General features: G+C 45.0%; 1 protein-coding gene across 4 annotated transcripts in view; it reads left to right on the plus strand.

Annotated features, from left to right (window-relative positions):
- Positions 1-17119, plus strand: part of ARHGAP17 (Rho GTPase activating protein 17) — a 90150-nt gene that overhangs the window by 69424 nt on the left and 3607 nt on the right. For 2 of the 4 annotated variants that reach the window (XM_082669662.1, XM_082669663.1), the window contains 4 exons: positions 310-469; positions 2150-2383; positions 4756-4919; positions 11424-12029. In XM_082669662.1, coding sequence (XP_082525788.1) covers positions 310-469; positions 2150-2383; positions 4756-4919; positions 11424-12029 — 1164 coding nt within the window. The remainder of the gene's footprint in view (positions 1-309; positions 470-2149; positions 2384-4755; positions 4920-11423; positions 12030-17119) is intronic. The other 2 variants (XM_082669665.1, XM_082669664.1) reach the window with 2 other exon arrangements.

Raw genomic sequence — 17119 nt, forward strand, 5'->3', positions numbered from 1 at the left:
ATAACCCATGCTCACATTCCTCTTCGGTATTCCATGATTTTTTTTTTTTAACAGAAAGGAAAGCAGGGGAGTTGTGTGACTTGGATTCTGAGTCATACCCCCTCCCCTACTTCTGGTTTTCTTGTTTTACCCGCCACCCTGGTTTGGTAAACTGTCCTTTAAGAAGGTGAGAGTGCCCGGGGCTTCCACCTGTGAAATAGTGAGGGCTTGTGGATGGAAGAATGAGGCTCCTATTCCAGTGGGGTGTCCTCAAGCTCCCTCACCCCTGTGCCCTGTGTCTCACATACACTTGTTTCTTTCTTCTGGCAGAGGTGGAATTTAATGTATCAGAAGCATTCGTACCTCTCACCACCCCAAATTCCAATCACTCGTCCCACACTGGAAATGACCCTGTCGACTCGGGGACCCTGGAGAGGAAGCGGCCTGCCAGCATGGCGGTGATGGAGGGGGACCTGGTGAAGAAGGAGAGGTGTGTGCAGAGCTGTTGACTTTCACACCAGCGGTCGATGGCTCGGAGAGGAGTCGGTGGGCCCACCGTCCCTGGTCCTGCCTCAGTGGCCTTGCCGTTGGGGAGTGGCCTGCACCCAGGCCTGTTAGAGTCCAGCTAGTTTCAGGAATTCTGCTTCAGTCCATTCCAAACATTAATCTGACCCCAAAGTAGGTGTGTAGCTTGTCAGTTAACAATCATACCTGACGCATTCAAGCTTAACTGGGTGGTCTCTGGTAAGCCCTACACAGTAGCATCACACACATGTTACAAATTCGCCTAAATGTACTTGGTTGGGGAAAAAGAAAGAAAAAGAAAAAAAAAACGTTAGGTATTGTGGACGTCTGTCCAGGAGCGAATGTGAGAACAACCCACCTCTCACAGTGACGTGTGCGAGTTGGTGTCTGAAGACATATATTCTTTGTATAACCTGACCCCTCACTGGAAGCCAACCATAGAAACCTCAGTGTTTGCCAATTCTGGAATCAAAAAAAAAGCCTGTGTTGGACTCGTGAGAGACAGTACTAGTCTCTGTTGCTAGGCTCCTTGGGTGATTTGTGGGATTTTCAAAGGTCGTTAAGGCTATTTGGGATTTTTGCCTTCAGATGCCCATCTATCCGACATGTGTGCTGCAGTGCCACTGTGTTCACCGATAATGCTGAATTAGAAGTCGTGTGCTTTTCTCGCATACATGCAACAATGTTACTGAAAGTAGTTTTACATTAAAACTAAACAGCAAGCTCTTATTCTAATTGCCCAGTCTTTTAGTGTGGTCTGTTTTCTGTTTTGCCTTTTTTTTTTTTTTTTTTTAACCCATAGAAAAGGAAAAAGCTTTACTTTTCTATTCTGTCACTTCTCTGAACCCACATTCAGAAGTGCTTCCTGATGACAAACTCTGTCCTCTACAGAATTAGCCTTTATGTATTTTAAGTTACAACATGGAATGTTATGGGTCTAGTTAGCACACAATCAACAGTTCTTGGCCATCTTCCTGGATGGATTCCCCCCGCCAACTGACCCAGTAGCCACAAGCTCAGGGAGCCATGTGTCTTTTTATTTTTTGAACTGGAGAAAAGTGTTAAAGTTCATACACCAGTGGGCTTCAGTGAAAAGTGAATATCCCTTCTAACCTGTCCTCCAACCACCATCCCCTTCCCAAAAGCAACTATTTTTCCAATCCTACACATCCTTTCAGATACGTTCTTTGCATACGCATAGACCAGTGTTTGCACATCTCAGCCTAAGAGGCAGTGCGGTGTGACAGCCTTACGTGGCCACTGGTGGTACTTCTGCACTCAGCTTCCACCTTGATGCCCAAACACACAGGTTCGAGATAATCGCCTTGTACATCGTACTATGGAAGTAAAAACACAAATATGATGTCACTTACTCAAGATGAAGCCTGCCCGTTTGCTTTCAGCTGCCCATACCCACTTTGAGAAAGGGCATCGATGGGTACCAGGTCCAAGTTTAAAGCCCCCTTGAGTTGCTTGCCTGGGTAACAGGAGTGACCATTGATCTGGTCCTTGCCGCTGCATTGCATGCTGGGCAACTTGGGTGGCTGTCCCTGCGTGTGGGGTTTTACGCGCGAGGACCGATGGGCTTCTGTGTCAGTAGTCGGCTTGCATGGTGTGTTGTTGACTGTTTCTTCTCTCTGTGTAGCTTTGGTGTGAAGCTTATGGACTTCCAGGCTCACCGGCGGGGTGGCACCCTAAATAGAAAGCACATATCCCCTGCTTTCCAGCCGCCACTCCCGCCCACAGATGGCAGCACCTTGGCTCCAGCGGGCCCAGAGCCCCCTCCCCAGAGCTCTAGGGCCGAAAGCAGCACAGGGGGTGGGACTGTCCCCTCCTCTGCGGGCATGCTGGAGCAGGGGCCCAGCCCGGGCGACAGCAGGTAAGGAGGCCAGCATCTGCTGGCAGTGGGTGCCAGACACCCCAGCCTTCTTGCAGGTGCTGGCCTGTGGGCATGGCCTCCATGCCGCAAGGATCACTAGGCACGGAGTGAACCAGCTTTGCCTTCACTCCTCCGGTTGGCAAAGGATGGGAAAAAAAGACTGCAAATTGCTTGCTTCCTTTCCTGTTTTCAAAAGAAAGCAACATGTGTTTGCATTCTTTACCATACTGCTTTGGGGCTGGGAGCCAGAAGCCGATAAGTGTCTAGCAGTCTTATAAGCCTCTCTTACCTGTTTGACGTGTACTCGTTGTTCGTGTACCATTTGCTTGTTGTCATTCAGTATGCTAACTAGTAAACATTTGAATGCAACAAGTTAGTGAAGTTATTGTATTCCTGGCATTCACTCACTCATCCATTCATTCATCCGTCCATCCATTTATCCATCATTCATCCATCCATCCATCCATCCAATCAGATTTACTGAATAACTGAGTACTGAATAATATGTGCTGTCTGCTATACTGAGCATCCCCCCACCCCCCTGGCTTTCAGTCCTATAGGGCAGGTGATACATGAGTACAAGGTAGAAAATATGATGATAGGTTTTCTTAAAAAGCTCTTTTGTTGCTTCACCTTTTGGTTAACCACCTGGAGTGGACTAAGAATCTGTAGCAACTTTAAGGAAAAATACCTTTGAAGTCGAGACCTTTATTTGCACAAATTCAGTTCTCCACTCTGACCCAGGCAGATGACCACCAGAGGCCACTTCAGGTGGTATCTCGGGTCGTACAGAACTGGCAGCTGCTATAAAAGATGAGCCCCTCTAGTACGTGCTAACATTTTTATTGCATTTGGTCCACCTTGGCCACCTATAAAGCACTAAATGATTACCTATAAAGTAAAATAAATGATAAAACAAGGATGGCCTGTTAATCGTGTACTTGTTTTCTGCCCAGAGGTGACTTTGCCTTGGGAGAACTCCCTCACCTCTTCTTTGGGTGGAGAGAGAGGGCCTCGTGCTGTGTGAAGCTAGCTGCTTAGGAGATTGGAGTCTCGTTAAATCCTTATAGCTGAACTCTGAGGACTTCGTGCATTCCTGAATACCTTTCTACCCGCATAATTTGAGGAAATTCACTTTTTTGGTTAAAAATATCTAAGGCTTCAAACTCCCTAGTGCTTCACGTGCACGTCGTAAGCTCCACGTTGGTCTTTCCGTAACTGCTACCACACATGTATTCGTTTGGGCTTAAATCTTTTTCTTGGAGAAAAAAAAGTCTTAGCAAACTCTTACACATTTTCATTTACCTGTAGCATTCAATTTGTTTAATCAAGGCTAAATATATTATTTAAGATAATAATTAGTCTTCACTGCAGAAGGACAAATAGAACGTCAGTTATCAATTTGCTCTTTGATTCTTTTGCTCTGTAGATATTTTTGTGTACATCTCACTATGCCATTTACTCTTTGGTGACTTTGACAAATTGTAGCTATAAAGTTCAGTATAAAAAGTTCTGAGCCAGGGCTTCCCTGGTGGCGCAAGTGGTTGAGAATCTGCCTGACAATGCAGGGACACGGGTTCGGGCCCTGGTCTGGGAAGATCCCACATGCCGCGAAGCAACTAAGCCCGTGAGCCACAACTACTGAGCCTGCGTGTCTGGAGCTTGTGCTCCGCAACAAGAGAGGCCGCAACACTGAGAGGCCCGCGCACCGCAATGAAGAGTGGCCCCCACTTGCCGCAACTAGAGAAAGCCCTCGCACAGAAACGAAGACCCAACACAGCCAAAAATAAAATAAATAAATAAATTTAAAAATTTTTAAAAACTTAAAAAAAAAAGTTCTGAGCCAGGAATTAGGAAGCCTGAGGTCTGATCCCTACCCCAGTATTAACCAACTCTGGGCCCTGAGCAGTCATTTAGCCTCTCAGAGTTTCTCTTTCCTGAAGTCCAAATTATTGATAATAATTGAGCGCTTTGTAATTTAGAGCAGTGTTAGTATTTTGCTATTGCATTTGCTTAGTTTTGTGCAATGTATATGGCAAAATCGCATTATTCTGAAGTCCAAAAACCCTTTCATGTGTTTAAATACTGCCCAATTTGAGTGCAAGCACACTAGAACTTGAAATGGCCTCTATCATGATATTTAAGTGGCAAAGTAGTTGGAAGATAGTCTGATGCCATGAGTCTCATAAAATATGTGGTCCTGTGTGGCACCAAATATTAGCTTCACAGACCCAGTGTGAGCTGTTTAAACTCTCAGATCACCTCCTTGCCCGCTGCAGTGAAAACTCTAGCTGGAATTTGATATTTTACAGCATGTTTAGCTTTTCTAGCTGGGAATGCCTGACATCTAACTTGGCTTCTGCTTCCCTTAGTCCTCCAAAGCCCAAGGATCCTGCGGCTGCACCTGCACCCGGGAGAAACAGCAGTCAGGCGGCCCCCGGCCAAAGCCAGGCCCAGGCCACTGCCGGCTCCCATCAGCTCTCTGTGGGCCCTACGCACAATTCCGCCGGCCCGAGCCCTCACACGGTGCGCCGAGGTAAGTCACCACCTTTACTCCGCGCCCTTGGGGAGGGATGTGCAAACCTCCCTGGGTCGGTGCAGGGGTCAGGTTGAGAAGCTTGTTCCGATGGTTCCACGTCTGTTATAAAATGGCAAGCAGAAAAACCAGTCGTTAGGGAAAAGAATCATTAAAGGGAGATGGAAAAATGGAGAACAGAAAAGCAGACATTTAAGAATATGTTCAAGCTACAAAGCTTAACAAACAGTCATTTCTCCAGAAACGCCCCCCATTTTCCAGGAATCTGGCGCTCCAAGCCCTCGCTCTGTTTTGGAACTGCCACAGCCTGGCCTGTCTCCCAGCCAGGCTTCGTGAGTCTGGGAGCACTCGTGCCCTCTGGATTGGGATCAGGGCCTTCTAGTTCCCTATTCACATGTAATCTGAACTGCTCCCACTTACACCCTCGTGGTCCTCCACCCAGCAGCCAGGGAAATGGCTGTTTTTTCTTTCTTTCTTTCTTTCTTCCTTTTTTTTTTGCGGTACACGGGCCTCTCACCGCTGTGGCCTCTCCCATTGCGGAGCACAGGCTCTGGACACGCAGGCTCAGCGGCCGTGGCTCACGGGCCCAGCCGCTCCACGGCATGTGGGATCTTCCCGGACCGGGGCACGAACCCGTGTCCCCTGCATCGGCAGGCGGACTCTCAACCACTGCGCCACCAGGGAAGCCCTCTTTTTTTAATTGAATGAAGGATTCTTTAAATTCTATATCGCTTTACAATTTTCAAAAGTTTCACACAAATGATTTCATATAATCCCATAATAACTCTCCTTTTTTTTTCCCTACTCCTATCTTGCACCTTCCCCCTTCCCTCTCCCCACTGGTACATTCCCTATATCTGTGAGTCCACTTCTTTTCTGTTTTATTCACTAGTTTGTTGTATTTTTTAGATTCCACACATAAATGACATCACATAGGATTTGTCTTTCTGTCTGACTTATTTCACTCAGCATAATGCCCTCCAGCAGGGGGTGACTTTAAAACACAAAGCAGAGCGTGTCGTCCTGGCTGAAGCTCTCCAGTGCCTTCCATGCAGACCTCCCACCACGCACCCTGCGTGGCCTGGCCACGTGGTCTGGCCGGGCCGCCTGTGAGCCCAGCTCTTCCCCTGCCCCCTCACTCACTTCAGCCTCGCTGGTCTGCACTCTGCCCCTCAGTGCACTAACCTTATTCCCTCTTTAGAGCTTCTACACGTGTTCTCTTACAGAACGTTCTGTCCCACATCTTCACATGGTTCCTTCTTTTCTATTTTATCGGGGTAAGAACACAACATGAGATCTACCCTCTTAAATATTTGTGTACAGTATCTAGTACTGTACTCTTAAGTGTACAATACAGTATTGTGTTATAGGCCCAATGATGTAAAGCTACCTGACATAATTGAAACCTTATGCCTATTGAATACCAGCTCTCCATCACTCCCCATCTCTACTGTATACCCCCAGCCCCTGGCAGCTCCCATTCCACTCTCTGATTCTAAGAGTGTGACTATTTTAGATGCTTCATGTAAGTGGAATCGTGCAGTATTTGTCCTTCTGTGACTGGCTTATTTCACTTAGTATAATGTCTTTAAGGTTTGTCCATGTTGTTATATATATGACAGAATTTCCTTCCTTTTTAAGGCTAAATAATATTCCATTTTATATATACACCACATTTTTTTAATCCAGTCATCTGTCAATGGGCATATAGGTTGTTTCCATGTCTTGGCTATTGTGAATAATGATGCTTCAGTGACCATGGATGTGCACATAATCTCTTCAGGATCCTGATTTCAGTTCTTTTGGATAAATACCCAGAAATGGGATTCCTGAATCAATATGGTAGTTCTATTTTTAATTTTTTTTAGGAGCCTCCATACTGTTTTCCGTAATGGCTGTACCAATTTACATTCCCACGAATAGCGTATGGGAGTTCCAGTTTCTCCGTATTCTCACCAGCACTTGCTGTCTTTTTTTTTATATTAGCCATTCTAGCAGATGTGAGGTAACATGTCGTTTTGGGGTTTGATTTGCGTTTTCCTGGTGGTTAGTGATGTTGAGCACCTTTTTATATGCCTGATGGCCATTTTTATGTCATCTTTAGAGAAATGTCTTTTCAAGTCTTTAGTCCATTTTATTTTATTTATTTATTTATTTTTGGCTGTGTTGGGTCTTCATTGCTGCACGTGGGCTTTCTCTAGTCATGGTGAGCAGGGGCCACTCTTTGTTGCGGTGTGAGGCCTCTCACTGCAGTGGCTTCTGTTGTTGTGGAGCACAGGCTCTAGGCACGCAGGCTTCAGTAGTTGTGGGACGTGTGCTCAGTAGTTGTGGCTCACGGGCTCTAGGGCACAGGCTCAGTAGTTGTGGCACACGCACTTAGCTGTTACGTGGCATGTGGCATCCTCCTGGACCAGGGCTCAAACCCGTGTCCCCTGCATTGGCAGGTGGATTCTTAACCAGTGCACCACCAGGGAAGTCCCTTTAGGCCATTTTAAAATCAGGTTGTTCGTGAGACTTCCCTGGTGGTCCAGTGGCTAAAGACTCTGTGCTCCCAAAGCAGGGGGCCTGGGTTCAATCCCTGGTCAGGGAACTAGATCCCACATGCCACAACTAAGACTTTGCTTGTCTCAACTAAAGATCCCGCATGCCACAACGAAGATCTCGCGTGCAGCAATGAAGATCCCTGTGTGCCGCAACTAAGATCCAGTGCAGCCAAATAAATAAATAATTTTTTTAATTTCTTTTTTTTTTTAATCAGGTTATTCATTTCTTTGCTATTGAGCTATAGGAGTTCTGTATATATTTTGGAAATTAACACCTTGTCAGATACATGGTTTGAAAATATTTTCTCCCGTTCTGTAGGTTGCCTTTTCATTCTGTCGTTTCCTTTGTTGATTGTACCAAAGCTTATTAGTTTGATGTAATCCCACACATCTATTTTTGTTTTGTTGCCTGTGCTTTTGGGGTCATATCCATGAAATCACTGCCAACACAAATGTTGTGAAGCTTCCCCCTGTGTTTTCTTCAAGGAGTTTTAGAGTTTCAGGTCCTATGTTTAATCCATTTTGAGTTGACTTTTGTGTATTGTGTAAGGTAAGGGTCCAGTTTCATTCTTTTGCATGTGGATATCCAGTTTTCCCGGCATCATTTGTTGAAGAAGCTATCCTTTCCCCATTGTGTATTCTTGGTACCCTGTCGAAGATCAATTGACTGTATAGGCATGGATTTATTTCTGTTCACTCTATTCTGCTCCACACATGGTTCCTCCATCATTCAGGTCTCAGCTCAAAGAGTACTTCCCTGGTGAGCCCTCCTTGACCACGCAGTCTGAACTGATGACCACCTGCCAACCCCACCACTCACATAAATTATTCTCTGTCACGTCACTCTATTTCTCTCAGAGCCTTTTCCTCCATCTGAAATTTTTAAATTTGTTTTTTAGCGTATTGCCAGTCTCCCCTAGTAGCTCTTAAAGAGCTGGGATTTTACCCGTCTCATGCACTCCAGTATTCCTAGTCCTTGTCCTGTGCCTGTCCTGTGCCTGTCCTGTGCCAGAGAGGGCACTCAAATATGTGTGGTCTGAGAGCTCCAAGTGCCTCTTAGATCTAGAACAACTTGGGATGATTTAGCTGTCCCCCACCATCTGGGACATTTGGCAATGTCCGGAGACGTTTTTGGTTGTCACAGGCAGGGAGGGGAGTGGTATTGGCATCTAGTGGGTAGAGGCCCGGGATGCTGGTAAACATCCTACAATGTGCAGGACAGCCCCCAGCAACAAAGAACTATCTAGCCCAACATGTCAGTACTGCTGAGGTTGAGAAACTGGTCTAGAAAGGGACATGATTTACTGAAAATGCTTCTAAAGCCAGTTAAATTCCATGTGAACCATGGTGCTCTGTCTTAACTCCCAACTGTATTTATTGGAGGATGGATAATCTTCAATATGAAATGACATACATATTTTAAAATTTTTTGAATTTTATGTAATTTTAGACTTAAAGGAAAGTTGCGAAGATAGTATAGAGAAGGCCCATATAGGCTTCACTGAGCTTCTCTTAATTTTACTATCTAACAGAACAACTACTGAAATCAGGAAATTAACACTGATACAATATTATTAGCTAAACTTCAGGCTTTGACCAGATTTCTGAGTTTTTCCAGTAAAGTTTTCTTTCTGTCCCAGTATCAATCCAGAATCCCATGTTGCATTTTCTTTTAAGATGTACAATACAATGTGATGACTTAATATATGTATACATTGTGAAATAATTACCACAGTCAAGTTAGGGGGTTAATATCCAACGTATATAAGAAACTCATACAATTCAATAGCAAAAACACAGATAACCCAATTGAAAAATGGGCAAAGGATAGATTTCTGAGTCCACATCACTTTAATATCTCCTCTGTAACCAGGACTGGGGAAATAGAATAAATAACAGTTTTGCTATTGAAACATCTTAAGAAGGCTTTCCTCTGAGCCACCACCACCTTCATCTGTATCCCAACTGGTGCTCAAGGGAAATTAGGTCTTTTCTACCTGGATTCCAGGTAGAGCCCCTGCTTTCAGGTTGAGGTTCCTTCGTAGCCCCATTCGGAGTCTTTCCTGCTTCCTTTTTCCTGCAATCATAGATCCCAGTTTGATCCTTTGTGTGCCATCCCCCACCCTGGTTCAGCCTCCCAGCACCTTCATGGTGGCCTTAGACAAGGCCTGCCTTTCTCCCAGCCTGGCCTCCACGATGGACGTGGCCAATGTGGGACTTGAGCCTTATCACGCTACTCTCATGCTTCCTCTTCTAATTCCCTCTGTTCCCTTAAATGTCAGGAATGATCTTTTATCCAATATGAATTTATAATTAATATTGCTTAGAACAGAGAGCTAGAAAATTTTCTTTTCAAGTTGTTTATGATAACCAGAGTGCGGCTAATATTCCAGATTCCTTTGTCAGCTGGTTGGTTGTTTCTGTGGGAAAAGGTCTTCCCAGTTCTGGGATCAGAAGTTCTAGACCAATAGAGTAGACTTTATACTCCTTTCATTCCTGAATCCTGGCCCCTATGAGCAGGAAGCCAGGCAGTGCAGGAAGGAGGAAGAGGGAAAAAAGAGTCCAAGGAGTCCACAGGACATGGTGTGAGCCTCTGTTCTGCTCTGTACTGGCTGTGTGACCTTTTACAAACACTTGACCTCTCTGAGCCTTGGTTTTCTGCACCGTGAAATGGATATAACAATGCCTGTTTTGCGGTGTGCTTGTGAGACTTAAATGAGACAGTCTATGTAAAGGGCCCAACTTGGTGCTGGTCGTGTTAGGTGAGTGATACATGTTCATTTCTTCCCTTCGTTTCCCTCTCCCTTCCTTAGGCGATTAGTAAGATCTCAGCAGAACTTGAAATATGCTAGAGTCTCTCCTTTCCACCCAACCTCTCAGCCCAAAACCAGTCTCCAGACTTGTTTTTTCTACCTACCTTACCATCCTCAGTACCAAATTCCCACCCGCCAGTGGTGCTGATCTCAGCTGGTGTAGGGGGGAGACTGATGTGATTCAGCTCTCCTTAGAGCTGAATCTAAGGCGATCGTCCGGATCTGTACTTTTATCTAGAATATATCTATTAGCACAAGTGATTCTGGAATTCATAGAATTTCTGTTATAAAAAAAAATCAAGTCCTCTAGGAGAAGATGGCTTAGAGCAAGGGGCCCACGGTCTGTACAGGCAGACCAGTCGGGCTTAGGGGTCCCCCCCGCCACCACAGCTTAGCTGCTCTTGCTTCTCTGTGTCTCTTCTCATGAGAGAAGGTCGCTGTCAAGTAGGCTTTGAGCAGAGACTCCATGTAGGCGGGGTGGCCTCCATTAACTGAGTTTTCTAATTATTCAACTTTTAAAATGACAGGTCTGTAAAGACCTATATGTGTATAATGTACTTTTAAAAAATAACCTTTTTATTTTGGAGTAATTTTAGATTTACGGGAAAGTTGCAAAGATAGTCTGGAGTTCTCGTATACCCCTGACCCACTTTCCTCTGTTAACATCTTACATCACCACAGTACATTTATCACGGCTAAGAAACCGACGTTGGTACGTTAGTACTAACCAAACTCATTCTGTTCAAATGTCACCGGTTTTTCCTCTAACAGCCGTCTTCCAACCCCTGCTGGCTCCCACCAGAAGAGCACAGGGCATTTAGTCATCACGTCTCCTTACTCTCCTCTGGCCTGTGACGGTTTCTCCATCTTCCCTTGTTTTCTCACGGCCTTGACAGTTCTAGGGAGTACTCGCATTTTAAAGACAGTCTCTCAATTTGCGTTTGTCAGAGGCTTTTTTCATGGTTAGACTAAGACTGTGGGTTTGAGGGAGGAGGGCCATGGTGGCGAGGTGCCGCCAGCTGGTGTGGTATTGGGAGTGGGCGTGGGTGCTGATCTCAGCTGGCTTACACCAGCCTCGGTGCCCTGGCCCGGGGGGCGTTGGCCATCACCGTGCTGCTCTTCCTGAGAGGTGTTTCTCCTTCGTGCAGCTGTTAAAAAACCTGCTCCAGCACCCCCGAAACCTGGAAACCCGCCTCCTGGCCATCCCGGGGGCCAGAGTTCTCCAGGAGCATCTCAGCATCCACCCAGCCTGTCACCAAAGCCGTCCACCCGAAGCCCTTCTCCCCCAACTCAGCCGCCCGGCCAGGCCCCAGGCCAGCCCTGCGCCACCTCGCAGCTCTCCGCACCCCGGAGATACTCCAGCAGCCTGCCTCCGATCCAAGCCCCCAACCACCCGCCACCGCAGCCCCCCACGCAGGCCACACCGCCGCCAGCGCTCACCAAGCCAGGCAGCCAGGGCCCACCGGCCCCCGGGGCCCTGCCCGGTGAGCCCGGACTCGAGCAGTCCTCCCACACCCCTCCCCAGACGCCGACGCCCCCCAGCACTCCGCCCCTAGGAAAACAGAACCCCGGCCAGGTGGTGAGTAACCCCGAGACCGCGCAGCCACACGCTGGAACCTTGCCGAGACCGAGACCAGTACCAAAGCCGAGGAACCGGCCCAGCGTGCCCCCACCCCCTCATCCTCCTGGCGCCCACCCCGCCGGGGATGGCAGCCTCAGCATCGCAGCTCCCACCTCCTCCAAAATAGTCACGGGTAAGTGGGAAGTGGGTTCAGACATTTCCCCCTGTCCACTCTACCTGGCTTTTTACTGCTCCCCCTCGTTTAGGCTTTCGTTTATATCAGGGGTTGGCAAACTACCACGCAGGCCAGATCTGGCCCTCAGCTTGTTTTTATAAATAAAGTTTTATTGAAACACAACTACGCCCAGTTGTTGACATATTTTTTCTGGCTTTTGTGCTAAAACAGCAGAGTTGTGTAGTCCTTTCAGAGGTCATATACTTCCAGAGCCTTCAAAGTTACTACCTCGCCCTTGAAGTTTGCCAACCCCTGATGTATAGGTTCACTATGTGTTTAAGAGCCATCTACGTTTACATTTTTCTAGGTATAATGACCTAGTAATCCAGGTGGAAGGTATTGTACAACTTGAGCATGACATCCATTTCTTAGTGAATCCCTCATTAAAATGCTTATTTTCCTTTTAAGAGTAAAAATATTCATAGAAAGTGAAGCATTTCAGGTATAATCTTAAAAAACGTGATTTGTGCCAAATTGGATGCTCTGGGAAGGGAGATTTGGGACACGATCATATGAGAGTGCCAGCCTCTAGTGGCAAAGGACAGAAGAATCACTATTTCCTCATAATTCCATGGAAATCTGTTTTGGGTATTGGTGATTGTACAGATTTTACCTACCTGATGGGGTATTTTTTTATAGACAGTCTAGAACATGACCATTTTCTTTAATTATGATTCTTTTAAAAATTTCTGTCCCAAGTGCTCTAATTTACTATTTGATTTAAGGATGGGATGGATGGATTTTTTTTTAGTGTGTTTTCTTAAAATGATAATTAGGGACTTTGAATCATATCTTAGAACAGCCTAGTTTTAAATTTTCCTAAGTGGAGCCAGTTTTAGAGAAGTAGCCGAAATATGCCTCTGGGCCCTCCAAGCGTCCTGAATGACAATCTCTGCTGAAAATGAGCAAAGGATACACCCCACACTGGTACCCTAAGTGATGAGGGTTAACCGACTAGTCTTTCTTCGGATAACTTTTTTTTTTTCAGGAATATAATGCATGATTTGTGTGTGTTATAAATTGTTAACTTTTTTCTGATGATGCTTGCTTTTATGTTTAAAAAAACAAAGCCACATTGGTTTGTTTGTTTCCCAATAGATGCCCTTCCTAGCGCCCTCACAGGTGGGGAAGGTTTCCAGGACTAAGGTCTGTAACCCCCCCAAGCAGCTTCCTGCAGCTCCAAATGCTCCTGCTTAGCGGTGTTTTGCATACATGCTTTTGACTTTGTGCTCAGGAGCAGCCATCTGACCCCGTGCCATCCATTCTCTAGACATCACTTTTGTTTTTATCAGAAGCACTTTGAGCTGCAAATGCTTCGAATTCAAGAGGTAGATGTCAGTAGATTGCAAGCCCGATTTCAAGCCGCTCAGATAAGATATTAAGAAATGTCTCCTTTCTTTTTGGTAAGCCTTTCACAAGCATTCTGCTCTTTTCAGCGTGATTTCCCTCTCATTGATTGGCTCATCAGCATCACCCAAAGAGGTCTCTGGTGCAGTTAGCACGGAAAATTGCGTCCCTTGTGTCTTGAGCTTTAAGTTTTAATTTTACCTCTTAAGTGCAAGTTAACTGCATGGAGCTTCTTAATTTGGTGTTTGAATTTCTCAGGACCCCCCCCCCCCCCCGCAAAAAAAAAATCTTCCTCCAAAGATCCCACACTAAATTTCTTTGCATTCTGGCGTGCTTACATTTTTGCTTTCTTAAACCATATGAGCTTTTTGAAAGGTACTGTGAGGCTCATCTGAATCTTGCCTTTAGGTCCACACTTAGACGGAATAAGGCTCTCGTTACTGCTCTAATCAGCTGATCTGAGCCTTAAGCCTTCAGTGGACTACTTAGCCGGCGTTTCCACATCTTTGGTCTAGGAAGACTTTCTATAGATACCAGAAGAGGAAAACAAGAATGCGATCTTTACAACACAGAGGAGGGCACAGAGGCGTGATTCCGCCTTCCTGACTCCTAGGTGATGAACCCAAAAGTCTGTGGTTGCCCAGTTGGGTGTGAAAATCACAGAGTGAAGTGACTAAACCCTAATTAAGGCTGAGCCTTTTAACACTTCAATACTTGTGACACATCAGAATTTTATTCCCAGATCTTCCCTTTTATTTAGATGAAAGACTACAGACCAGAATTATGTCTACTCTTTAATACCATGTTTACCTGGGGTGTATTTATTTCAGAAGCTTATTTTATTGATCTGCTATAACACTGCAGTGCTCTGTACTTTGACAGTTGCCAGATAAGTGAAATTTGATATTATAAATACTTTTCCTTAGGATATTAGCTAAATATTTTAAAACCAATCTGTACTTCGAATTCTCCTAACTCAAGAAATTACAGGTCACCACTACTATCTTTGTATTACAGAATTAATTTTTAATTTCTTAAAATCCCCCGGATTGCCATTAGGAGTACACAAAAGGCCAGCATTTAGAATTTATGAATATGCTCGTGTTGTTCATGCTGCTCTTAGGTACCTTGGATATAGCCATTGGGTATTTCAAGAAGAAAAAAATGTAACTTCCCTAGACAGGTAGTCCTTTATTGTGACATCATGTTTTCACTTGGAAAGCTCTAGACAGACAAATTCCTGAGAACAGGTTATTCATTCAGAGCATTTAATCTTAAAAATTGAATTAAGGCCTGGGGATTAAGAGAAACTCTTGGGGGCGATTACTGCTGCTAAACAGGTCAGACAGCCAGTTTGTCGCAGCTCAGCACCAGCACCAGAAAAAGGAGGGATTCTGCTGTCATTCTGAATCTCTTCCTAATTTGTTACTCTAGAAAGCAGTAGGAAAAAGAAAGGAAGAAAGAAAGAAAAAGAAAGCAGTAGGAGTTTAGCTTTGCAAGGAAAAGAGTTTGCATCTTGCTGTTTTTAAAGTAATAGATTTTAGCCAAGAGTGTTCTAATGTAACATTTTATTAAATAATTTAGATGTATGACCTGCCATATTCAGTAGGAACTGAAATTGGAATATTTAATGGTAAGGAAAAGGCACCTGATTGGCCAAAGCATTTTGCTACTTGATGATCATATTTGTGCACTAATGCCTGCTATTAACCGGTCACTCTAACCCTGCCTGCTTGCACCCCTACTAATAGTGCATGTGCTAAAGGAGGCTGGCTTTGTTCATGCTTGCTGCCAAGTACTCTGCATACTAAGCGTGTTCACAGACATGCAACACGTCATCGCCAGGCTGGCCTTGTTACCTCTTTAACTTCCAGTCTTTTCTGTACTGGGCAGGCTTGAGGGGTAGTGGAAAGAGCACACACTAGAATCAGACAAGCCTGAATTAAAATTTCAGCTCACTGTGTAACAATGGCACGGCACAACCTGGCTGATCTGTAAAATGGTGACATTTGTGAGAATAACCTTCAAAGGGATCACAGTAGATAAAATAAGAAAAGCATCGTGCGGTTCTTAATATGCAGGGGGTCTAAGTAAATGGTAGCTATTTATTATCATTTTTATGGAGGAAAAAAAAGATAATACAGAGTTAGGTATTAGATTCGTATGTCACCATTTTAAAAACTCATGCCGGGACACAGACGCAGGAGGTCTGGAGCCAGGCATCCATATTTTGATCCTGATGTGCCCCTTGGTGGTGGGTGAAAAAGACAGTGCTCTGGAGTAGAAAATGTTCTTGATTTAGTGAGGCTGAGATTAATTTAGTGAGTCATTTGTCCACTGTACGGTGGTAGAACGAGTCACAATAGTGGTCATCAGACACTTGGGACTTTGTTGGTTCTCATAGCCTTTGCTTTTTAAAATTAAACTCCTTTTATATCATGAAAGTAATGCTTTTTTTTTTTTTTTTTTTTTTTTTTTTTTGCGGTACGCGGGCCTCTCACTGCTGTGGCCTCTCCCGTTGCGGAGCACAGGCTCCGGACGCGCAGGCCCAGCGGCCATGGCTCACGGGCCCAGCCGCTCCGCGGCATGTGGGATCCTCCCGGACCGGGGCACGAACCCGTGTCCCCTGCATTGGCAGGCGGACTCTCAACCACTGCACCACCAGGGAAGCCCAGTAATGCATTTTTAAAAATAAGTATGATACTAAAGCAAATTGGGGATTAGAAACAATAAGAAATCACCCTTCCATAATTGAAAAAGTCCACCATTCATATTTTATTTTTTCCTTCTAGTTTTTTTTTTCTAAAAGGCAAGGGGATGCACAATCATAATTATTTGGCATATACAGATTTTGATTTTGCGGTTTTATTTTACTTTACATCACATGCTCTTTCCCATGTTACAATGTAGTTTTTCAGTGACTGCATAATATTTCATTAAGCAGATGTATTATTGCTCATAGTTGGACATTTAAGTGGCTTCTGCTTCTACCTGCACTTTATTTTTAATAAGTAAATGTCAGAATCATGTCAAGATAAACATCCAGTGAGACTGGAACAGAATCTCTCCTTTGACTGAAATAATAAAAAGTCGACTCAGTCTCCCAGAGATGAGTCAGCCTCTCACAGCCCTAGAAACCTGATGAGGACTTCAAGGAAGTCATTCCCTCAGACTGTAGTTTAGAGAAGGATTTAATGATCCGGAGGGGACTGATTCACCCTGCAGCCGTGCCTGAAATGTTTGATTTCAGCGAGGCATTTGGATCTCTTACCTGTCCAAGTGGCTATCAGAATAACCTTGGCCTTTCCGGAGGGGAGGTTTACAACCTAAAAGCACACATTCAAAATTGCTGAAGTGACAAACTTTCTAGGACCATACTCTAAATTGTAGAATGCCAGTTCCCACCCTCACAAGGTCCACTCCTGGATAAAGATACTCAAAAAAGGAGGGAACCAGGCTGCATTCGTCAGAGCCGCAGAGCAGTGGTGAACCACATGGCATTCTGCCTGTGAGCGGAGGCTGTGACCTGGGCCTCGGCTTTCTTGTTTTTATTTTTGTTTTTTTTTTTCCTCTTTTAATCTAATATCTTTCATATGAACTTAGCTCCAAGCAATATGCTCAAAGACCAGCCCTTCTTGGAATGCATATAATGAAAAATGATGCCTTGTGTAAATCTATAGCCAGCAGGGTTTAGAGGTGTT

This window comes from Grampus griseus, assembly GCF_964374135.1.
Source record: "Grampus griseus genome assembly, chromosome: 14".
Taxonomy (NCBI): Eukaryota; Metazoa; Chordata; class Mammalia; order Artiodactyla; family Delphinidae; genus Grampus; species Grampus griseus.